This window comes from Oryctolagus cuniculus, chromosome 8, assembly GCF_964237555.1.
Source record: "Oryctolagus cuniculus chromosome 8, mOryCun1.1, whole genome shotgun sequence".
In the NCBI taxonomy this organism is placed as follows: Eukaryota; Metazoa; Chordata; class Mammalia; order Lagomorpha; family Leporidae; genus Oryctolagus; species Oryctolagus cuniculus.
Window position 1 is genome coordinate 63,158,006 of NC_091439.1, and position 25,316 is coordinate 63,183,321.

A 25,316-nucleotide genomic window follows, 5' to 3' on the forward strand; every position below is an offset into this window, starting at 1 on the left:
AGTCTGTGTTTTGCATAACTGACAGTGGTAGCAATTAGCTCTCCATTGAAAACCATTTCACCAGTGAAATAAACCAGGGGAAAGGTGATGACAGTATGGACTAGGATAAGTGACAATGAAACAGGTGAGACACCTTGATGGTAGAGTCGAGCACTATATGGTGTAGAAGAGAAAGTACAACAGCAAAGAATGATGTCAAAGATTTTGGATTGGGGTTGGAGCTGTGGTGCAGAGACTTAAGCTACCGCCTGCAGTGCTGGCATCCCATATGGGTGGCGGTTGGAGACCTGGCTGCTCCACTTCTGATCCAGCTCTCTGTTATGGCCTGGGAAAGCAGTACAAGATGGCCCAAGTCCTTGGGCCTCTGCACCCATGTGGGAGACCCGGAAGAAGCTCCTGGCTCCTGGCTTTGGATCTGGCCATTGAGGACAATTGGGGGAGTGAACAAGAGAATGGAAGACCTCTCTCTCTGCCTAACTCTCACTTTTAAATAAATAAATATTTTGTTTTAAGATTTTGCATTGACTTGAACAAAGTAAGACGTTTTCAGTTACGGAGATGGGGTTGTCATTGGAGTCTGGATGTTTCAGAAAGCTGGTGTGTGAGATGCTTAGCAGGCATGCTGGTAGGTCTTGAGTAAGTATTGTATACTAACGAAACACGCAACATGGGTAGAGTTTACAAACACGTAGGAACAGCTTGAATTAGTCTTTAGATATCAGCAGAGAAAATCATAACTGTTAGAGCCTGGAGGACCTCAGAGAGCATTCTAGTACAAGCTTTTCACTTTATAACAAGAAAACTGAGGTCCTCTACAGACGTGGCTATGCTTTAAGAAAAATAAAAAAAAACACACACTTTTCAATTCAACAAAATATTTACAGCAGCATGACTTGTATGCTCTCCAGGTATGGATAAATGCTGTTTGATTATTAATGCTTAAATTTTAAAAAGCATTGAAATGAACACTATAATGTAGTAATATCTCCAACATAAGTTGAAAGTCATTAAATTAACTAAATACTTTTCTAGTCAACTATACCATGATATGTAGGTTATGAATGTATGTAATATGTAGGAAAACTTACAGGGAGAATATGTAGAAAATGAGATAAAATCCTCTTCATAGTCATTTTCATCCTCGTTAATTCTGCTAATTTCTTGGACCTGAAAAATTAATGGAATTTTCAATTATGTGCATGAATTCTACCACATCTGCAGCTGATACTTGTAAAGATCAGTAGTTTTAAGTTGTATTAATACTTTATTATACCACAGATCTTGGTTATTTGTAACATCTACAAATGCTTAATGGCACATGGTACTAAAACATAAATGGGAAAGTGAATAATTTTAATAAATTTATTATTCATTATAAATGCAACATTGTAACTAGTTAAGATTTAAAGAAAGTACTTATGAAATTTATGTGTAATAAAGAACATATGGGAGCCAGCTTTGTGGAGCAGTAGGTTAAAGCCCTGGTCTACTGTGCCGGCATCCCATATGGGTGCCAGTTCGAGTCCTGGCTGCTCCACTTCTGATCCAGCTCCCTACTGATGCACCTGGGAAAGTAACAGAAGATGACCCAAGTCCTTGGGCCCCTACTCCCATGAGGGAGACAGGAGGAAGCTCCTGGCTCCTAGCTTTGGATTGGCTCAGCTCCAGCCACTGTGGCCATTTGGGGAGTGAACCAGCGGATAGAAGCGGATAGAAGACCTCTATGTCTATATCTCTCTCTGTAATGCTTACAAATAAATAAAATAAATCTTAAAACACATACAATTGAATAAAACTGTTTCTATTAAACGAGATTTGCTTTAACATTTCTGTATCTTCTATCCATTTAAAAGATTCTTAATTACATCAGGTATTATGATACAAGGAAAAACTATGAAATCAGAACGTGACCTACTTGATATCATGAAAAGAGACAACAAGAGTAGTTCTGCTTATTTTTATTTCAGAAATAAACTTATAGAATTATTCATATCAGAAGCCTCTTATTATCAGAATTGCTGGTCTTTGTTTATAATCTCTTAAGGGGACACGGAGTCTGCAGTTGTGTATCAGACTGGTACTCACAGAGAAAGATAAGTAATACCAAGGACAGCTATATTTGTACAAAAGCATCTAGGGAAAGACATGGAGCTTGTCTGCATTTAACATAAGTCACATTTTGTTAATATTAACTCTAAATAATTAAATAATGTATGTTTTGTTCTGAAATAAAGTTGAATAAAATAATTAGAAGCATTTGGGGTTGGTGTTATGGCACAGTGGGTGAAACCACTCTCACCCACGTGGGTGCCGGTTCTAGTTCTGGCTGCTTCACTTCCTATGCAGCTCCCTGCTAATGGCCTGGGAAAGCATAAGAGAAGGGCTCAAGTGTTTGAGCCACTGCCAACCCTCCCCTTATCCACTCCCTCTCCCCTTCCATTCACATCAAGATTCATTTTCAATTCTCTTCATATACAGAAGATCAGTTTAGCATACATTAAGTAAAGATTTCAACAGTTTGCTCCCACACAGAAACACAAAGTGAAAAATACTGTGTGAGTACTAGTTATAGCATTAAATCTCAATGTACAGCACACTAAATAATTTCTTAATATGGCTATTGATTTTCAATTAGCATCCTGGATATTTCATAAGTCAAGAATATATTTAAAAATCCAAAGTTTTCTCAAAACCATACTAAGGAATTATTTTCTATTAGAATCACAGGATTGATTTTCAAAAGATTTCAGAAGTGCTGAACAATTCCTCTATGTTTATCAGTGTAGGGATTATGGGCTAAAATCAGTTGGCTTAATAAAGAAACACTGGGCAAGTGTGTTGATATGTGTATAAATACACAATATCTGTATGTATTGAGGTAACATCTATGGTGAATATTTTCTGTGTCATAATTTAACTCAAGTGACACTGGGACAAACAAACATCCCAAACCCAAGAATGGCTCTAAGGAAGTATTTCCAAATTTAAAAAAAAACAGCCTACTTGGACTGACTTAAGAACTTTGATAAAAATTATGCACAATTGGTATTTTTCATAATCCATGCAGAGAATAACTGCTTTCTCAGGAATGAAAGGATTATTGGACGTGTTGACAATAAAAAACAAATATGTCTTTTTTGGCCTCCTTACATTTATAATCACATTTGAAAAACATGCTAGAGTTAGTGATGAATCAATAGTTTGTTGATAAAATTAACGGTAGCTTCAAAGTTTCATGAGCTTTTGTTATCTAATCACTTTATAATTGGCTCTGTGCAGTAGTAGATAGAATGTGGACGTTGGTGTCAATTTCAGAACACATCAGAGTTCTATAGTTTCTTAGCTTTGTGGCATTAGGAAGAACCTTGAGTGTAAACCTCACTATCCTATTCTGCAAAATGTGTTCTGTTTTGTTTTATTTCTCTTCATACTATTTGTTGAACTCTTTTACTTAGAGTTGGGTTAAGTATACAATCATTAAGTATACTGAAAATAGATCATTGTAAAGATTAAGAGTGGAAATCTGAGAGGGAGAGAGAGAAGGGTTGAAGTGGGGGAGAGAGGGAAGGTAGGGGGGTAAGGGCCACTATGTTCCTAAATCTGTATATATGTAATATATGAAACTTGTATAACTTAAATAAAAAGCTTAAAAATTAAAAACATGTGGATAGTAATAACTATGGCATTAGTTTGAAGGGAGGGTTAAATTAAATTATGTAAGCAAAACACATACCACATCTACCGCATAGTAAGTGCTCAATAAATGCCATTGGCACGTTAAAATTCCTTTTATCATATAAAATATAGATCTACTTTTAAGGTAGCATGGTTTGTTTCTCTAGGACTAGAGTCTGCCTTTATTTATTCATTTGTTCAGAATTTAGGCAGCCTCCTAGATTAATACTCTATTAGCTAATATATAATAAGTTAAAAATAAAAATAAAATTCCTACCTCTCAAAGGTCACATTATTATTGGGAGAGGAAGACATGTAATAGACAATTAGAATACACAACTCAAACTCAGTCCTTACATGTAAAATAAAGAATTAAAAAATAGATAACCAGGACAAAAGTGTTATTAATTTGATTTTTGGGTGGAGAGATTAAATTAAAACTTATCTCAATACGTCTAGTGATTTCCCTTCTCTAAATGAAAGAGAAATAGTAAATATCAATCATTTAGGTGAACATAATTAACAGAAGAATTCAACTTATAGATAGCCTTTGTAGTACACAAAGACCATCTAAAATGAGAACTTGTTGTTGACTGTGATTTATACTGTAAGCTCCATATGGCCTTGGCATCTGGTCCCATAAAAGTTGATCACAATATTCTGATTTTGAGAGAGTGAATAAAAACAATCTGTCCATGGCAATTGGTTTCAAAAACATTCTATGAGATTCTAAAGACACTGTAATGGGCCCGACTTGCCTCAGTTTTGATTCTAAGCAATTTACAAGCTTTTAAAGCATATGGCAGTCTAGAAGAGAATAAAAAGACATACATATGTTTAAGAATAACAAATTGTCTCTGTAATATTTTATATGTTATCCCAAGAGAATGAACTTTGTATAAGAATATGTTAAGAATAATGGGTAACAGCTAACTTAGTCTCAAGGGAACTTTTTAAGTGCACATTGTAGGAAAGTAATATCTTAGCTCTAGTTACATTTTTTTAAATGATTTTTTTTATTTGAAAGGCAGAGTGACAGAGAGAGATTTTCCATCCCCTGGTTCACTCCTCAAATGGCTACAACAGCCAGGACTGGGTGAAGCTGAAGCCAGGAGGCAGGGACTCAATCCAGGTCTCTCTTTCGGATATTTGGATATTTCGGCCATCTTCTGCTGTTTCCCAGGTGTATTTACAGAGAATTAAAAGTGGATGGGCTGGGACTCGAACTAGTCCTCTGATAGGGTGCAGGCATTGTAGGTGCTGAACCACAATGCCAGACCCAACTCTCTGTATCTTTTAATGTTTTTCCTTAGGACATATAGGAAAATCAGATTCATATAATGTTCTATGAATGATCTTTTTATTTTACAGGAATTGGAATGCTGAGTGCACACATTAATAGGAAGCCTGTCCATGCTTGGGAGAAAAATGAAGAATAAAATAGATGTGGAGCTATTAAACTTGGAGGGGGAAAGTAGAGATTTTCCACAGCAGTAGTAAAAATTTCATTAGAATACTCATATTTTATATATTCTATTTTTTCATACAGAATCTTATTATAGAAAGATACTTTGACCAGGTGAACAAAATACCATTCTTCACAATAAGGAATTCAGTTTTCTAATTGTGACTAACAAGCACTGTCTAGAGAAGTGAAAGGAATAGGTGCCAAGGTTTCATCTGTTGTAAGTGATGGCTTCATCCCCTAGTTTGTAGAAAAGAAGCAAGATCAGCTGTGCTGAGAACTATTCCCACAAAGGTAGGAAAACAGAACTGAAAAAGTTTAACTTTCAGTAAGATTATGGAGTGCTGGCTTCTACAGCTGGCACATCGCTGCTTTTGACCTGTGTGAGCACCCGGCTCTTCCATCTCTCTAAGGCCACCCTCTGGTTGCCTTCCTGGGATTGTGGTTTGGCTCTGGAAGCATCTGTAACTACAGTTTTTAACTTTGAGCTCAGGCATCTGCCTTTTAAAATATATTCTAGACCTATTTTGATGGTAGCTGTGTTTCAAACTCACTGTGGTCATGGCTATTTCTCTGAGGTGCCAGGAGCACCTTTATAGGAACATCTGCTTGGTTTGAATTTTGGCAGTCTTTGTCACTAGCATGTGAGTGTTAAAATTAAAATCCATTTCTTTGCTACAATTTTTAAGTGTGAACCATATCTACCTTCATTTACAATTACGGAATCCTAAAGAACATACAGGTAGCAAGTTCATTCTGTTAACAGTAATAGTTAAATATAATAGTACAACAATGTAGCACATTAAAAATTTAAAAATTTGGATTTTTTTCCAAGCAAAAGTTGTTTAAAAATGCAGCCCATGGTCTCCACTGCCAAACCCTCTTTATAAATTTGCTTTTCTGCATTCCTTCTCTCTCTCTCTTCCCATAGAATGCATTCTCCTTGGTTGATCTTCCATCACCTTTATATTTCTATTCTGATGGACAAATGGATTAGCTCCAAATGTCTTTGAGATCTAGACTGTAGGATACATAAAATGATTCTAGAAACTATAGTTGCAGAAGTAAAGAGGAAAACCTGGAGAGAAGAGATTTATCAGAAAACTAAGGGTAGAGAATTTAATGTAGATCAATGGTAAATGCTTCCCCAAGTATGAAGGAGGCAACTCTGAAACAGTTCATCAGAATCTCCAACCAGTTCTCATCTCCTAGTGAAGATAAGTACCACAGAACTGTGTGAATTCACACTGGATTGAAGAATCTTACAAAGTTAAGAGGGTGAAAAATCAAAGGCGCTCTGTATAGAGTTTTCTTTCAGGAACCATACTGTGCAGAGGGGATGTTGGGGAACTGTGCTAAAGATTTGTTTTTCAAAAAACAAGTTATAAAAAGGGTGTGGCATGTACCAATGCCATCTCACTAGTCAAAGTGATCAATTTCAGTTCACAATTGATCATATTGATAGGTCTAAAAGTCAAAGGGATCACATAAACAAGACTAGTGTCTGCAAATACTAGCTGATAGAATAAAAAAAGGAAAGAACGATCCAACATGGGAAGTGGGATACACAGCAGACTCATAGATTGGCAGATGGCCTAAACAGCACTCTGGCCTCGGAATCAGCCCTTGAGGCATTCGGATCTGGCTGAAGAGCCCATGAGAGTATTTTAGGCGTGGAAAGCCAAGACACTCTGGCAAAAAAAAAAAAAAAGAGAGAACCTAAATGAAAGATCTCTGCAAGTGAGATTTCAGTAGAAAGAACGGGCCATCAAAGAAGGAGGTACCTTTCTCTGAAGAGAGGAGAGAACTTCCACTTTGACTGAAGCTCAAAAGGCTTCCATAGCCTTGGCAAATCATGACAAGAGCCTAGGGAGATTACTGACGCCATAAACAAGAGTATGAATTTGTTAAGTCAACAATAGGAGTCACTGTGCACTTATTCCTCATGTAGGATCTCTGTCCTTAATGTGTTTTTCAATGTGAATTAATGCTATAACTAGTACTCAAACAGTATTTTACATTTTATGTCTGTGTGGATGCAAACTGTTGAAATCTTTACTTAATATATACTAAATTGATCTTCTGTATATAAAGAGAATTGAAAATGAATCTTGATGTGAATGGAATGGGAGAGGGAGTGGGAGTTGGGAGGGTTGAAGGTAGGAAGGAAATTATGGGGGGGGAAGCCATTGTAATCCATAAGTTGTACTTTGGAAATTTTTTTAACTTTTATTTAGTAAATATAAAAGAAAGGGTGTTTCATTGGGCAAGCATTGTGGTGCACAGGGTTTGAATACTGGCTGCTCCACCTCTGACTCAGTTCCCTGCTAATGCTCCTCATAAAGCAGAGAAATATGATCCAAGTGCTTGTGACCCTGCTACCAAGTGGAGGACCAAGATGGAGTGACAGGCTCCTGGCTTGGGCCTGCCCCAGCCCTAGCAATTATGGCCATTTCAGGAGTGAACCAGCAAATAGAAGATTCTTTGTCTGTCTTTGGCTTTCTCTTTGTCACTCTGTCTCAAATAAACAAACCTTAAGAGCACTTCAATACAGAGCATGCTACAGTGATGGAGAGTAACACTGGGAGCTCCCAGATACAAAAAACTGTACAAGGCAATGTAGGATATATCAGTTTGAAAGTTTGATGATCCCTAATCTCAGATATTTCACAGGTAATAGAGAAGACCAGCAACATAAATAGGGAAAAAAGAAACTCTTTAAACATATACATACATTTACAAAGTACTACAAGATAGAAACATGCAACCATTTCCTTTGTGTGGATAGAATAGAATATTTTACAGAGTAGGTAGTATCTTAGTTGTGTCTTAAGGGCTAAGTGTGGTTTTACTGTGCAAATAAATGGGGGCACAAATTATAGGACAATGGGTGAGCATGTGCAAAGCAGCAAGAAAATGGTGAACAGATGTAGTTGGTTTGATTAGATTGCATGGAGGAATATTTGAAGAAATGGTGGTACATTGTTTTATTTCATAAATATTTATTTGAAAAGCAGAGAGACAGAGACCAATCTTTCATCTGTCAGTTCACTCCCCAAATACCTGCAAAAGCCAGAATTGAACCAGACTGAAACCAGTGGCCAGGAACACAATCATGTCTCCCATGTGTGTGGCTTACAATAGCTAACTATAATAAAAGAAAAAAATATCTTGGGTCAGGCATTGTGCTACAACAGATTAAACTACTGCCCAATATGCAGGCACACCATATGAGTGCTGGTTCCAGTCTTGGATGCTCCACTTGCAATGATCTTGCTGCTAATGTGCCTGGGAAAGCAGCAGAAGATGGCCCAAGTACTCGGTCCCCTGCCACCCATGTGGGAGAACAAGATGGAATTCCAGGCTCCTGGCTTCCATGTGGCTTTTGAGACATTTGGGGATGTCAACTAGTGGAGGGAAGATCTCTGTCGCTTTGTCTCTCCCTCTGTAACTCTGCCTTTCAAATACAATAAATGTTTAAAAATTATCTCTATTTTTATATAAAGCAAATCACAAACCAGATGTGTTAATAGGTTAATATTGGGCCATTTAGCAATTAAGTATGGATTCTGGCTATGATTGTGTAGAATATAATCAAATAGTTCCTGGAGAACCATTCCCTTAGATTATAAAATATAAGGCAACCAGTGGGATGACCACAGGGTTGGGAGTGGGAGACTCTCAATGATTCCACAAGGTATCTAATGCCCAAATAGCTTTTGCTTGCTTTAACAATGCTGAAATTACAACCAGGACCTGTTTGGGCTACTATTAAAACTGGTATTCCCTCTTTTAGCATTAAATGACACGAGGGAGGACAGTTGCTGCCTCAAAAACTGTTTTTCAGAGGAGGAGCTCCACTAGCAGGGAAAAGAAATTGGCTATGGATGAGATGCAAAGCATTCATGTTAATAGTCAAGGATTAAAGAACTCGTCTCAAGACACAAATCGGGGGTCTGCATTGTAGCATAGTGGGTAAAGCTGCCTCCTGCAATGCTGGCATCCCATGTGGGCACCAGTTCATGTCCCAGCTGCTCCACTTCTGATCCAGTTCCCTGCTAATAACTTGGGAAAAACAGTGGAGGAGGTCCAAGTGCTTGGGCTCCTGCTACCTGCGTGGGAGACCTGGAAGAAGCTCTTGTCTCCTGGCTTCAGCCTGGCCTTTGTGGCCATCTTGGGGAGTGAACCAGTGGATGGAAGATCCCTCTCTCTTCCTCTCTCTCTGTAACTTTCAAACACACACACACACACACACACACACACACACATATATATATATATATAAACTTTAAAAAAAGACATGAATCAATAATGGTTGCACTAGGGGCCAGTGTTGTGGTGTAGTGGGTGTCCAGCATCCCTTATTGGCGCCGGTTTGAGTCCTGGCTGATCCACTTCCGATCCAGCTCCCTGCTATGGCCTGGGAAAGCAGTAGAAGATGGCTCAAGTCCTTGGGCCTCTGCACCCATGTGGGAGACCTGGAAGAAGTTCCTGGCTCCTGGCTTCAGATCAGCACAGCTCTGGCCATTGCGGCCATCTGGAGAGTGAACCAGCGGGTGGAGGATTTCTCTCTCCCTCTCTCTTTCTCTCTCTGCCTTTCTGTAACTCTGCCTTTCAAATAAATAAATCTTTAAAAATAATAATGGCTGCACTCAGCACCTAATTCTCATTTTCCATTCCTATAAGAACAACAGTATATAGTACTTACATAAAATTTTGCTATTGACCATTCTAAAATTGTGAAATCAGTTTTAGCTTCAAAACTATGTAAGTTAATAAAGATATATAGAGGATGCACAAAATGCCACTCTTCAACTCTATGAATCATCATGGTATTTTTGAATACTTCAATCAGATCAAATTAATAAAACATTCTTTATTTTGGAGGAAAACTGAATGGAAATTAAATAATAGATAGATTTATATGTTTTCAAGTCGTAGGTTAAAGTCAGTGAAGAGGAAGGCAGGCTCAACATTTATGTTGACCACGGCTGAGAACCAATTCCTTTCCTCTTCTTCTGAGCTTTTGATAATTTGAGTGAGGGTCATAGAGAACCAAATGGAAAAACACAGGCTGAATTATCATCAAAACTATTGGACATTTCATTTATCTAAAAGCAGAGGAGCAAGTGGTTTCTGAAATTCAAGCCAGAAGCAAACCTAAAATACCACTTGTAGACATAGCAATTTCCCATAAAAATTATACTCTTCAGTTGTTATATAATAAGTGTTATTTGATAAATGAAACAAAAGGCCTTTAAAATTTGTATTATTACTATAAGAAAATAAGTGTTATTTGACAAATTAAATAGGAAGATTCTTAAAAGCTTTTATTGTTGCACATCTATTCTCAGTAGCTGTTTATGTGGCTGAGACAATCCCTAGCTTCCAAATGCATAATTAGAAAAGTCAATTCTTATTGATCAGAGTATTTAAAACATGAAGGATTGACAGAAAATGTGAACCATAAATTCAATGAAGACATGATGGGAAAGTAAATAAAATTTCTGACCTCATCCCTTCAACTTGAAGGTAGATGAGGCTATTCCTATAGCAAAAAGTCACAATAAAAGTATATTAAAAACTTTACCATATACCTTCAGTATTTCTTTCTCTTTACCATTTTACATTTGAATTCTGGAATTTAACTTGTAGTGATATGAGTCCCAGTAGTAGCAGAGAAGTATCTCATTACAAAGACAAAAAGGAAACTGAAAGACACACATAGGTATCCCTCAATGAAGAATTTTCCTAATTAGAAGCCACCATATTCTCCCCATTCAAGTTTGCTAGATTTCCTCCCAATCCATTATCATAACACTGACAGTACCCCCACACAACTTTGATGAACACATTGGCAGGCTGTACACTCTTAGAACTCACTTAAATACAAATCTATTTAAGGAACACAACTTCTGGATGAGAAAAGTATTTTATGTGACAGAAGCTATCAAAAACCATAGAAAAACTTTGATACATTGGTAATAGAAAAAAAAACTCTTAATAACAAATTTTCATTGTATTTAATGTAAAATAAAATGGAAAATAGTTCTGGTAGAAGAAACTATGTTATTAAAGAAATATACCTCCCCCCAAATTGCATGAGAAATCAAAATGGATGAGGATCAAATAACCGAACACACTCACTTTGGAAGGAAAACATCGTTTTCTGCAGCACAGAAATCTGAACATTTTAAACTTGTAATAATGAAATAAAATCTCTTTTGTGGGAACCCTAATGAAGACATACATGCTGTGGATACTGCACAATGATTCCCCCCTCCACTGAGAATTGCAAACCTGCATTTTCTGAGGTGGCTTAGCATTTATAAAGTTCACATCTTTACTAGACAGATTTCAGTCACTGGTGAAAATAATTCCTAATCTCCATAGTCATGGCCTAGGAGAAATCAGGGTGTGTCTAATATGCACTTGAATGTGAAAGCAACTCCCATGAATGTGTAGCCTTACATTAAGTTTAAATCAACTTGAAAAAGGCAATTAGCTTCAGTTTTAACTTTATATATCTTTTGACAAAACATTTTCTGGTTCAAAATATAGAGAGTTATTTATGTCCAGAAAGTAGGGCTCTGCATATGATAAAAAGATGATTTTACAATAAATCATGCGTAAGTTTAAGACAGTCTCTTTAACTTAAAAAAATAGAGGTTTTAATATTACTCATTTTGTCAGAAAGTACCTCTGAATTTACTTAAGATAAAATTCTATAAAAATCTTCAGTAGCTTAGCATATATAAAGATAATTTTGAAATGCTGGGTCATGTAGTTTGCTAACATTGCATGTTAACATTCTGTCCAGATATTTGAATAATTTTACATTGTGATGGGTCATGTGATTAAAACACAAATATAGTTACTTTTGGGGCTGGCACTGTGGTATAGTAGACTAAGCCTCTGCCGGCAGCACTGGCATCACACATAGGCACTGGTTCATGTCCTGGCTACTCCTCTTCCAATCCAGCTCTCTACTAGTGACCCCGGAAGGCAGTGGAAGATGGCCCAAGTCCTTGGGTCCCTGCACCCATGTGGGAGACCCGGAAGAATCTCAGAATCTCCTGGCTTCGGATGGGCTCAGCTCTGGCCCTTGTGGCCATCTGGGGAGTGAACCAACGGAAGAAAGCTCTCTCTCTCTCTGTGTCTCTCACTTTTTCTTCTGCAATTCTGCCTCTGGAAAACATCATGCTGAGTGAATTAAGCCAGTCCCAAAGGGAAAAATATCATATGTTCTCCCTGATCGGTGACAACTAACTGAGCACCAAAGGGGAAACTTGTTGAAGTGAAATGGACACTATGAGAAACAGTGACATGATCAGCTCTTGTCCTGACTGTTGATGTACAATGTAATACTTTATCGATTTTAGTATTTTCTCTTTGTTTTGTTCTAGTACTATTGGTTGAACTCTGTGATTAACACACAATTATTCTTAGGTGTTTAAATTTTAACTGAAAAGTGATCCCTGTTAAATATAAGAGTGGGAATAAGAGAGGGGGGAGATGTACAATTTGGGAAATGCTCAATAGGACTTGCCCCAAATGGTGGAGTTAGAATCGTGCCAGGGGATCCCAATACAATCCCATCAAGGTGGCATGTACCGATGTCATCTCACTAGGCAAAGTGATCAATTTCAGTTCACAATTGATCACACTGATAGGTGTAAGAGTCAAAGGGATCACACAAATAAGACTAGTGTCTGCTAATACTAGCTGATAGAATCAAAAAGGGAGAGAACGATCCATCATGGGAAGCGGGATACACAGCAGGCTCACAGAATGGCAGATGTCCCAAATAGCACTCTGGCCTCAAAATCAGCCCTTAAGGCATGCGGATGTGGCTGAAGAGCCCATGAGAGTATTTTAGGCATGGAAAGCCAAGACACCCTGGGTGAAAAAAAAAAAAAAAAAGAAGACCTAAATGGAAGATCTCTGCGAGTGAGATCCCAGTGGAAAGAACGGGGCCATCAAAGAAGGTGGTACCTTTCTCTGAAGGGAGGAGAGAACTTCCACTTTGACTATGACCCTGTCGGAATAAGATCAAAGTCAGCGAACTCAAAAGGCTTCCATAACCTTGGCAACTCATGACTAGAGCCTAGGGAGATTACTGATGTCATAAACAAGAGTGTCAAATTGTTAAGTCAACAACAGGAGTCACTGTGTACTTACTTCTCATGTGGGATCTGTCCTTAGTGTGTTGTCCAAAGTGAAGTAATGCTATAACTAGTACTGAAACAATATTTTACACTTTGTGTTTCTGTGTTAGTGCAAATTGATGAAATCTTTACTTAATACATACTAAATCGATCTTCTGTATATAAAGATAATTGAAAATGAATCTTGATGTGAATGGAATGGGAGAGGGAGCGGGAGATGGGAGGGGTGTGAGTGGGAGGGAAAATAAAAAAATACACAATTAAAAATACTGTTGGATTAATTTGATGAAAAAAATATTAATTAGGATTTAAAAAGTAAAAAAAATCTTAAAAAAATGAGTTACTTTATCTGAAACTGGCATTTATGTATAGTTGAGCTAAGTGAATGAATACCAATTTAAATATTATGCCCTCTGTTTGAAGATATTTTTAAGTTTTATAAGGCTTTATTCCTCACTAAAAAGTTCAACTGCTTAGAAGTTTATGAAACTAGAGCAATGTCAACTCAATTTAGCTAAAGCTTAATCTATAGAGAATTACAATGGTGGCAAATGGGATTTATTTATAAATTTTATTAACCTAAACATCAGAAACTAAATACTTATAGTAGGTGTAATAAATTATCTAAAATTCTGACACACAGAATATTTAATATGTGCCAGATGCTGGTCTAAGTTCTATACCTATATTAACATATTTAATCATAATTTTTTTGTGATTTACTATTGTAATTTTTATGTAACAAATGAAAAACTAGTATAAGAGAGTTAAATAATTTGTCTGAGGTTACACAGCTAGTACCTCTTTTAAATAGTCAATGAGGAAAATAAGTAAATGAATATATATAAAGAAGGTGTACTCTGTCACCAAAGAGTTATATAAATCACTAGTCATAAAAATACATGAGAGGACAGCAGACAAAAATTTGCAAGAATTGTATAAGCCTCTTGATGTTGACATTTGAGATGCTTTGAATGCTGGTAAAATGTTACAAAGAAGAGAATGAGGCAATGAGGCAGAGGCATGCTATCAAGGGCAGTTGATGCAACATCAAATAATCGCTTTGGACATGTGGGCCCATAGGCCATGTTTGAGAAACAGTGAATAATCCAGCTTGGCCAGAGGGCAGGGGCAGCAGACGTCTACCTAAAGGACACAGGGAAAACCCAGTTGTGGATGGTTCCCCCTTTACCTTATCACTTCCCAGCCTTCCAGTCAAGTGGCCTGGAGTCAGATTGTGTGTCAGTGCTGACTTCAGTTCACACAGAAGGGTAAGTGACCGATAGGCTGTGGTCTGAGCTATGAGGAAACAGAAGCCCTACTCTCAGCCTCCAAAGAACAGATGGTCAAAGCAGCAGCAATGGCCCTTGAAACCACAAGTAAGACATCACAATAATATTTAACATAGATGCCAGCTGAGGAATGCTAGAGGATGTGCTGGGGCCTGGGACAGAGAAAGTCAGTGAGTTTCAGCAAAGGCGACTCCCAGACCTTTGTTGCCCTTGCTTGCAAAAGAGCTAGGTACTTTTTCTGAGACACAGGAGACAGCTATGTTTTTTACATTTGGCAGGAATACAAATATAGTGAAAGTAGCATATAAATGTTTCTTGTATTCTGAGAAATGAAAAATGGGGTGAATGGAGCTAAGTGGTAATCATAAAATGTTCCTGTAGGCCCAATCTTTCACAAAAAAGTTCTAAGATGAAAATGGTACAAGTAAGCACATATGGGATTCACAGTAATATAGTTTGATAACTTAATGGGCTGTGTCTCCTTGATAGCACAGATGGAAAGTATGTCTGGCTATTCCTTCTAAATCTACCTAAAGCAATATATATAATTACCCACTAAATGATTTGTTCCTGGTCACTAGATGAAGTGAGTTTCTTGTAGTAACAGTTTTATCCACATCTCATTTCTTAAACAGGTAAGATCTGTAGTTAGAAGCTCTAGCTCTTGTCTTGCTGTCAAACAAAAGGTGCAGATTTCAAGCTTTAGAACCTTGACTACAATTCTATTTGTAAAGAAATTAATGGGTTTCATAGCAGTTTCACATATATCAGTATCAACCCTGCAAGACAGGCAAGGGGAATCCTATGGCTAAAGATACTAAGATGAAAACATGTTGGCTTGTCCATAGTTTACAATGAATAAAACACAGATACAAATGAAGTATAATGCAGAGCTTTGGGATGCACATGTGTAGATCTAAGTCCAGAGCAATCAGACTACAACGTGGTGCTGTCTTCCCCTCTCTAGCCCATCTGCATGGTAGACAGGTGCATTAAGAGAGACATAGTGAAAGATAAAATATATTGGACTTTTCCCTCATTGAACAAAATCATGCGTGACACAAAGTTCTATATAAATGAGAAGGAAAGTGTAAAAATTTATGTTGGTAGTAAAAATGAATCTGAAATTCATAAATTCTGCCTTTGATTAATAATGAGATAATCTAAAGAATATGACTGAGAAAATTATGAAATTAATTCAACAAAAAAGTAATCAGTTAAAATCATGACACAGCTCCAAGCTAAGAATGACCACTAGGAGTATAAGGATATTAAAATACAATTCTGAATATTCTTGAGACTGTTAGAAAAGACTGTATTCTATTATTTATCTAGCAGCAATTGAATTTTTTAGAAAATGTTACCCTTTTCAGAAGAGAAAGATTTTTATCAGGTATGCATTGCCTTTTGATAGATGGAATAAAAAGGAAAAAGTAAAATTCTCTACAGTATATAGTTACATTTATCTAAGTTTTTGATGGAAAGTTTGAAATTTTAAATTGTGATTTCAGACTATCTTATTGCCCTGGCCCTCATTTGCCACAGAAATTTTATATCCATGTTTCCTTTTATTTCCTGAAGCTTTAGAACCATTTCAAAGGGCGCCTGGAATATACTCCCACCATGGTTTTACAGCTCTATGACCATTATCACGTTTTCTAACACAAAGCCCACTGATGGAGTCATTGAATTTGCACTTGTTTCTTCTAGTTCTATCAAATAACTGTTATCCAGTTATGCATTTCCACTTGATCAAATACTTACACATTGTGATCCAGTTGTAAGCTATTCTGTCTTAAGGACAGTATTTTTTCACTGTAAGACAACCTTTTCAGAGTTATTCGTTAACTCAATGTTTATGTCCTTTTTCTTTCACTTTTAAAAATAAACACAAATCACAGAACCAACGTTTTTATTATATATAGTGAGTTAGCAAATCTTTATTGCCAGTCACACCATAGCTTGTTGAGACACAGTTGGCATAGGTCATGTGACTGTTATATTTTTGTAAATCAGAGCTATAGTAGCTAGCAAGTATGGGTCAGGAACACTAAATTACAGTAAAAAGGAAGAAAAATCATGTAATAGAAATATTATCTATTATGAAGATCAGAAAATATGAACTTAAAATTATGACATCCTATCTGGAGTCACTTGTTATTTGTGAATGGGTAAAGAAATCCATTTCATATTTTATGTTGATAACTTGTATCTTAAAAATCATGTAAGAAAGCACTTGAGCTTCCAATCACTTTAGCTTCCTATTCATAATTCACTCCATGCTGAAAAGAATAATACAGATCCCTGGACCTTAGGTGGTTGAGGTCAAAGATATCGCTAGGATGAGGAACAGTATTTGAGAGTGTGGTGGTTCTTTGCCTCGAATGCACATTACATTTGTATAAGGAGCTTTTATAAACTGGTTATTCCCAAACCCCACCAAGACCAATTAAATTAGAATCTAGAATCTCTAGGGTTGTGATGATCCAGCCACTGGCATTTGTTAACGGCTCAGCTGAGAATTCACTGTGCATCCAGGAGGAAGAACCATGTGGTTGCTGATTAGAAGCATATTTGGAGTCAGGTGACCTAAATTCAAAGTGGCCCTTGATTAATGATAATGAACAAGTTATTTAATACTCTGCAGAACTAGTTTTCATCTATAAAACAAGTACTTATTTCTTGGGGTTAATCCATTTTGGCATAGATTAAGAGCTATCGCTGTTACAAGCAGCTTGTCTTCCACTGAATATGCAGGTGAAATGTGATGTTATGTGCCAGTCTCTGAAGCAGCATTGTACGTCCTGTACTCCAATGCCTGACGGCATTCCAGATTTCCACCAACATATAATTTCCTGGATGAGAACTTCAAAATTTTATCTACATGAAAGATTATACCTTCTTGAAGAACTACAGCAGTATGGTTACCGTGTGAACCCCGGAACCAACAGCCAAGTTTAAATCCTGATTAACCATCAATTAGCTCCAAGACATTGATCAAATATTTAACTTTTCTGTCCCTCAGTTTACTCATCTGTAAAATGAGCTATCAGTACCTGCCTCCAAAGAATGTTGTGATGAGTAAATGCATTAATACAGAATATATCTATAAAGCATTTAGAATGTCCCTGGAATTGGAAAATACTGAATATTTTCTATCTTGATGATGACAATGATAATAATGATGATGGTGGTGGTGAACTCTGTCATGGATGTTTTAATCAAAGTGCCTATTTTCCATTAGAGGCAAAATCTAACACCATGGCAACTGATCTTTTCCATTCTATTTAGCTATTCTCCTATACCCTGCCCACTAGAATCAGCAGTGAAGAAAAAAGTTTGAAAGGAGAAAGTTAATACCCCTTGTTTATCTGCTAATTCAAGGAATTTTTGGAAGTAATGATTCAAGTTTATAGCTTTAAAAGGATCTGAAAGATTGTGTCTTACTGATTGACAACAAATAGCATCTTCTTTGTCCATGTAGTTATTTTATAAGCATTTTAAATCACATATCATATGGTTATTTGTGATCACAGATCAATGTTGAAATTAAAAAGAAAGAGATTAAGAGAATTTTAAAATTATCACTGTTATTTTCTCTTATGAAAGCTTCCTTTTTGGCTTTAATAAAATATTCTTGAAGACATCTTGGGTATAGAGATATTTGATTTTCATTGATAGTGTGAATATTATATTATAGCCTTTAATGCTATTCTTCTGGCATCTGTAATCTATATTTAATATATTTACACCACTGTATCAGAGACATGTGTAATTCATGAATTTTCTATCTGTTTTTTCCCACTATAACTATTAAGTAGTGTTTCACCGGAATGAAAATGTCTGTGGAGCAGATCACACAACAGTGTCAAGGATCCAATTGGCTGTAGCACTTAGTAGTCAACATAAGGTGTTTACAACTAAAGCTGCAAAGGTACCTGTCATAAGAGATGCATTAAAATGTATATCATATCTGACAAATGGCACATATTTTTTATTGCTTTTTATGCTTTGAGGGCTTTAATTTTTCTGAACCCAAACAAGGTATTTTCTCATCATTTTTGCTTGACTCTTAATGTGCCAAAAGACATTCATGGATGACAGCTCCCATTCTTTCTGAAATAAATGATATTATGAGCTACTGAAAACACCTCACGGCAAAATAAGCAACTTATTAACTATGACTTCATGAGGCTTCACGAATTTCATCTTGTGGAAGGCAAATAAAATCCTCACATCTGGCACTGCCTTTTTCTTAATACTTCACAGCTGCTAACCAGAAATTACCTCTGCTGAAGCTTCTAGCAATGGTGGGTCAACAATGGAGAAGTAAACTACAGAGGGAAAGTGGTTACAGACCTTACATTTTCCATAGGATTGGAAATGCAGGTGTCAGCAGCTTCGGTGACATTCTTTATCCTGTGCTAAGTTTGTTACATGTGGAAGAGAATGTCTTGGACCTCTCATTTAACTGATGTCTCAGCATCTAGCCTGGAAGTCAGCATTTATGCTAGTAAACTTATGGTCTTACATATTGCAAATTGTATCCATTCACGCATCTATCTGTTTTTTTCCACAAATAAGATGAACACCTACTATATGCCCATCATAGAAGGGAATAAGATAAGTTCCTGCCTCTGTGGAGCTTCATTCTAGTGGAGGGAAGACAGATAATAAGCCATGAATACACAATATGCCAAGGTGTTAAACTGCTGTGCAAAAAAATCAGAGAGTCAGTGCTTGAAAGGGTTGTTATTTTATACAACTCACATAGCTCATATAGAAGTATGTACACATATGTATGACTATAAGTGCATAGCTGAATGTGAAATATGCACACAAAATACAGAATTATAAGTATTTGTTATGAAATATACACAGTTACAGATTTATATGTGCGTCTGTACTCATACATATATTTCCAGTTCTTTCCATTTCCCACAACACATGTTCTTCCAGAACTTGCCACTCCCCACCATAGAGCATGTTTACATGCACCCTCTCCTTAAGGAGGACTGGAGTTTTGTGGTTGCACTTAGGGCTGAAGGCCTCCCCCCAAGACTTCTGCAGCGTATGGGAAATGAACACTTTGGCCTGTCTCTTCTCGCAGGTTGTTCACCCTTAGGTCTCAACCACCATGTTGTGAGGCAGTTCCAGAAACTTGGAGAGCCTCATTCCCATAGAAAGGAACACAGCCCTAGCTCATAGCCACATCTGATCTTGGGTCAGACCTCCAACCTATAGACATATCAACAATCCACTCTTGAAAGAGTATCATCTAATCCTTTTTTAAAAGTGCTTATATATTTTTATTTGAAGGGTTAGACAGACAGGCAGAGAAAGACTTTTCATTTGTTGGTTTACTGCCTAAGTGCTGATATCCCCTGAGGCTGGGCCAGACCAAAGCCTGGAGCCCCAAACTCAATCCAAGTCTCTCAGGTGGGTGGCAGGGACTCAAGTATTTGAGTTATCACCTGTTGCCTTCCAGGGCACGCCTCAGCAGGAAGCTGGAATTGGAACTGGAGGTGAGACTCAGACCCAGGCACTCAAATATGGGATATCGGTCTCCTAAGCAGTGTCTTAAACCACTGTGCCAAACACCTGCTCCTCCAACCCTCTTTTGAGTTGCCACACTGAAGTCATTTGGAGCAAAGAGGAACCTGCCCTGCTGAGCTCTTTCTGAATTGCACATTTATGAGCAAACTCAATCATTGTCATGGTTTTAATCCAGTGAGTTTTAGGAAGCTTTGTTACATAATATATAGCCAGGACATTATAAACAAATATGCAAGGCTAATTATGTTAAATCTCAATTGGGTGTATTACTTCCAATTTTCAGGATAAAATGGCAAATGAAACAATTTGAAAATAACTTTGTGTCTTGAGAAAGAGACCACCGTGCTGCCCACCTTAGTTCCTGAAAGCAAGAGTGTGGCCCATGTCAACAGGGTCACACCTGACAGAAGGGTAGGTGTTTTTCTCTGAATTCTTTGAATTTTATGTCCAGGTTTGTCCACTGAAGCAGTGAACCTGAGGTCGAAATTGTAGATTGAAATATGAAAATCAAGAGGGGGAACAACTTTGAATAAATCATATAACCTTTAAGAATCTTTCTGTAGGTGGGCACTTAGGTACATTATTGTTTATCAGCTTGTATTAAAATTATGTATCACATAGGTCTGTGATGTTAGCAGTAATAATAATTACTAATATTTCTGAACGCATACTAAGTGCTAGACGCTGTACTATGTGCTTTTCACACATTGTCCATTTTTTTCCCCTCCAAACCACTGATTGTAATATTGCCAACGACTTTAAAGGAAGGGATTGAATTACAAAGTGACTAAGTAACTAGCCCAAGATCAAACACTAAATGTAAGTGTGGGATTTAAAAGCTAAGTATTTCTGCTCGCAGAGCCTGGTCCCTTGGGCACTCTGTGGCATATCAAATGAGATCACTTGTGTGGAAGATGTGAAATAGCTTAAAAGATATAAGTGAACGAAGCAGCAGGAAAGAGTCCCACATATGGAAAGAGTGGAACACAGACGTGAAATGAGAGAGAATTTTGTAAACATTGATGCTGCTGGCACTGTCTATGTTATCATTAAATGATGTGAAGCCAAAAAAAATGGGGGAGTGGGAAGCAAGCAGCCAAAGGCAGGGCATCTTCAGTGCAAAGCAGGGCTTCAGAGAGCTGGTTGGAGAACAAGCACTTGGGAGTTTTAGTGCCCTGCATGGATTTCTCAAGTAGCACTGTGGAGCTTCTAAATTTTGTTTTCAGGGTCTTGGGCTGGACTCAGTCTATGGTTTCCTGTTGTCCTCAGTTTTCATGGTGAATACCATCAAATTTCCATTCCTGCTGGCTTCAGTTTCACCTTCTCAGGTCTTCACTGCTGAGCCTTTCCAACTACTACTATGTTTATGATTTTGAAACACTATTTTTGGGACCAGCATTGTGGCATAGTGGCTAAGGCTGCCGCCAGCATCCCATACTGGTACAGATTCGTGTCCTGGCTGCTCTGCTTCCAATACAGCTCCCTGCTCCCTGGGAGAAGCAGTGGAAGATGGCCCAAGTGCTTTGGCTCCTGCTACACAAATGGGAGACCTGGAAGAAGCTCCTGACTCCTGGATTTGGACTGGCACAGCCCTGGCTGTTGTGGCCATTTCAGGAGTAAACTGGTGGGTGGAAGATCTGTATTTTCTTCTCTCTAACTCTTTCAAATCAATAAATGTTTAAAAAAATTATTTTATTTACTTGAAGGGCAGAGTTACAGAGATATATATAGAGAAATAGAGTTAGAGAGAGAGAGAGAGAGGGAGAGAAATAGCGAGTGAGCTTCTGTTGGTTGGTTCACTTTCAAAATGGCTGGAATGACTAGGGCTAGTCCAGGACGAAGCCAGGAGCTCAGAACTCCATGTGGGTCTCCCACGAGAGCAATAGGGGCCCAAGCACTTGGGGCATTTTCTGCTGCCTTCCTAGGCACATTAGCAGGGAGCTGGATTGGAAGTGGAACAGCCATGTCTAGAAGGGGTGCCCATATGGGATGTTGGCACTGCAAGTGATGACAGCTGTGCCACAATACTGGCCCTGTGTTTATGATTTCTAACTCCTTACAGTCTGCCACAACATCACTGTGATTCACAGTGATCATCTATGGTTGATTTCTATACTTATTCAGACCTTTCCTACTCATCCTGTTCACTCATCTTGCACCTCTATCCTAACAGGTGCCTTTAAGAGAGAAACAAGTGACAGACAAAACTATAACTACAGGCTGTCTTAATGGGCTTCAGTAACTATTGTCTAAGACTCTGCTTGGGCTGTATAGACTCTCCTTTGCACATGCCTGCACAGTGGATGTGCTGCCTTTATTCTCATAGACTACAGTGTTGCTCCTTGGATGTTCTGAAACCAGCCTATAACTATACACTCCTTTGCTCTTGAAGAAAGCCTTAATTTGGGAGCTCCTTGTGGGCTTTCTAGTCCTCCTCACCATTGGTTTTAGTTTTCTCTTTTTTGTTCCAGCACTGATTGCATTCATTCACTGTGGAAGTTCAGATTATTTAGGGATCAGTCTAATACTTTAGAAGAAAAAATACTACAAGTAATCCTTCACACAGTCAATCAGCAAATCCTATAAATTTTATTTCTTAAATATCTTTAGAATTCATCAATACTTTACTGCCTCCATTATTATATTACCAGTCAAGAGGCAACCTCATCCTTTCCTGGACTATTGCAACTCATTTCTGTTTCCTTTATCTCATTTATCTTCCTTTTTATATAACCCTGCTTCCCTAATCCACAAGTAATGCATTACAGCAGGACAAACAATATTTGATGTGTCACCCCCCCTACATGTAAACCTTTCCAGTGGTTTCTCAGTATCCTGGATAGGAAAAGAAGAGAAGTTTTACATGGTTTCTAAGTAAGGTAGTCATATATGCTGGCTTGATTAGGGAAGTCCACCTTGTAATTTCTCAAGTACTTATTTATATCACGATTATAAGTATCATCCATTTCACTTCTAAAAGAATACAGGTTTGAATAGTACATTCTGTGCTCACCTAATTGGTATAATCACTCCTTATTTTGCCTTTCCAAATCCATCTCTATTTTTACGTGCCTAAGCATCAGATTATATGAGTACTGTTCCTGAAAACACTATGACTTCCTTCACTTCCGGGTCTTTGCACGTTCTATTATCATTGAATAGGCTGCTTTTCTCATTGTTTATCTAGCTTACTCGTCAATTGTCCCATGATAACTACAAATCCTTTCCTTTTTTCCAAAGGCTGGAATATCTACATCTTTTGCATTCCATGCTCAGCTCTATAGAAGCATTTGTAATGAGTGACAATCATTTTTACAATTGTTTGTTTCACCCACTAAAATGTAAACACTTTAAAGTTCAGATAATTTCATGCTCATTATTATAAGCCAGTGCCTAACACAGTCCCTAAGGCATAATAGACTCTTGGAAAATATTTACTAAATGACTGAGTAATGAATAAGTGAACAAATCTAAATGCTAGCATAGGCACCTGTGTGGGAGACCTGGAAGAAGCTCCTGGCTCCTAGCTTCAGATTGGTGGAGCTCCGGCCATTGCAGCCAATTGGGGAGTGAACCATTGGATGGAAGACCTCTCTCTCTCTCTGCCTCTCCTCTCTCTGTGTAACTCTGACTTTCAAATAAATAAATAAATCTTAAAAAAAGAAAAAAATCAACACAACAGACTTGAAGATGGAGAAAGGGGCCAAAAACAAGAAATCAAGAGTGCAGAAGCCTCTGGAAGCTGAAAAATGCCAGGAAATGGATTCTCCTCTGTAGTCCTAGCAAAAGGACTCTGTAGTCCTGTGGACATCTTTTGAAAAATATGTAGCTCTAGGGATATGAAATTGATACTAAATTGCATACATTAAACATATATATCCTAATGAAATTGGACATAAGCATTCATCAGGATACTGCCTCCACAACATATTAAATACATTCATCACCTCCAGAAAATGTTCATTGTATGCCTTTGCATTTGTGTGTGTTTTAGTAAGAATGCTTAACAAGAGAAGCATCCTATTAACATATATTAAAGCATACAATGTCATATTGTTAATTACAGGTACTATATTGTAAAGCAGATATCTTCTCTAAAGAAGATACATAAATGGCCAACAAGCAGTGGAATAATTGCTCAGCATCACTGATCATCAGGGAAATATAGATCAAAACTACAATAGCTATCACCTCACACCTGTTAGAATGGCTTATATGTCTGTCTTGATAGATAGTCAGATACCAAACACTGGGTAGGAACACTTGTCACACTGTTGATAGGAATATAGAATAGAGTAATTGCTTAAAAGATTAAAAATAGAATCATTGCATGATTCAGCAATTCTATTACTGGGTATATGTCCAAAATAATTGGAATTAGTATCTCTAAGAGGTATTTATACTTCCATGTTCATTGCTGTAACATTATTCACAATCATCAAGATATCAAAACAACCCAAATGCTGAATATCCACTGATAGATGAAAGGAAAAAAAATGTGGTCACACACACACACACACACACACACACGGCTACTAATCAGCCTTCATAAAGAAGAGAATTCTGCCATTTGTGACAATATGAATGAAGCTGGAGAACGTTATGCTAAGTGAAGGACAAATACTGTATATTTCTTCTTTTTGAAGCATTGAAAATTGTAAAATTCAGAATCAGACAATAGGATAGTAATTCCCAGGGTCTTGCAGGAGGAGAAAATGAGGATTTATTTCTCAATGTGTATAAAATTTTGGTTATGCACCTCTGCATCTTACATTAGCCTACAGAGACCAGTTTCAGACTTCTGAACTCTAGAATTCTCAGAGGATAAACCTGTGTTATTTTCAGTCACCAAGTTTGTGATCATTTGTCACAGTGGCCACAGAAAACCAGTTCAGTGCATAAGCACATTGATTGACACAGAGGCTTGACAGTATGCATATAATTTGTGCTTTGGCCCTACATTTTGCTAGTGCTGGGAAATAAGGCTCTGGTCAACATCTAGAGAAATTCTCAGAAATAATTCTTGAACATGTTCCCCAGCTGCAGGACCTAAGTTTTGATACTGAGAGTGCTCCATCCAATATTCAGTAAAAGTGATGAACAAAACCCAAACCATGGCATATCACGGTGAAATCTGGAACAACACTGGAAGCCACAAGA

The 25,316-nt window shown here is 37.5% G+C and overlaps 1 protein-coding gene across 2 annotated transcripts in view; it reads right to left on the reverse strand.

Annotated features, from left to right (window-relative positions):
- The window catches only part of BANK1 (B cell scaffold protein with ankyrin repeats 1), a 352,647-nt gene that overhangs the window by 44,334 nt on the left and 282,997 nt on the right, over positions 1–25,316 (reverse strand). For both annotated transcript variants that reach the window (XM_017347389.3, XM_008267565.4), the window contains exon 8: positions 1,089–1,167. In XM_017347389.3, coding sequence (XP_017202878.3) covers positions 1,089–1,167 — 79 coding nt within the window. The remainder of the gene's footprint in view (positions 1–1,088; positions 1,168–25,316) is intronic.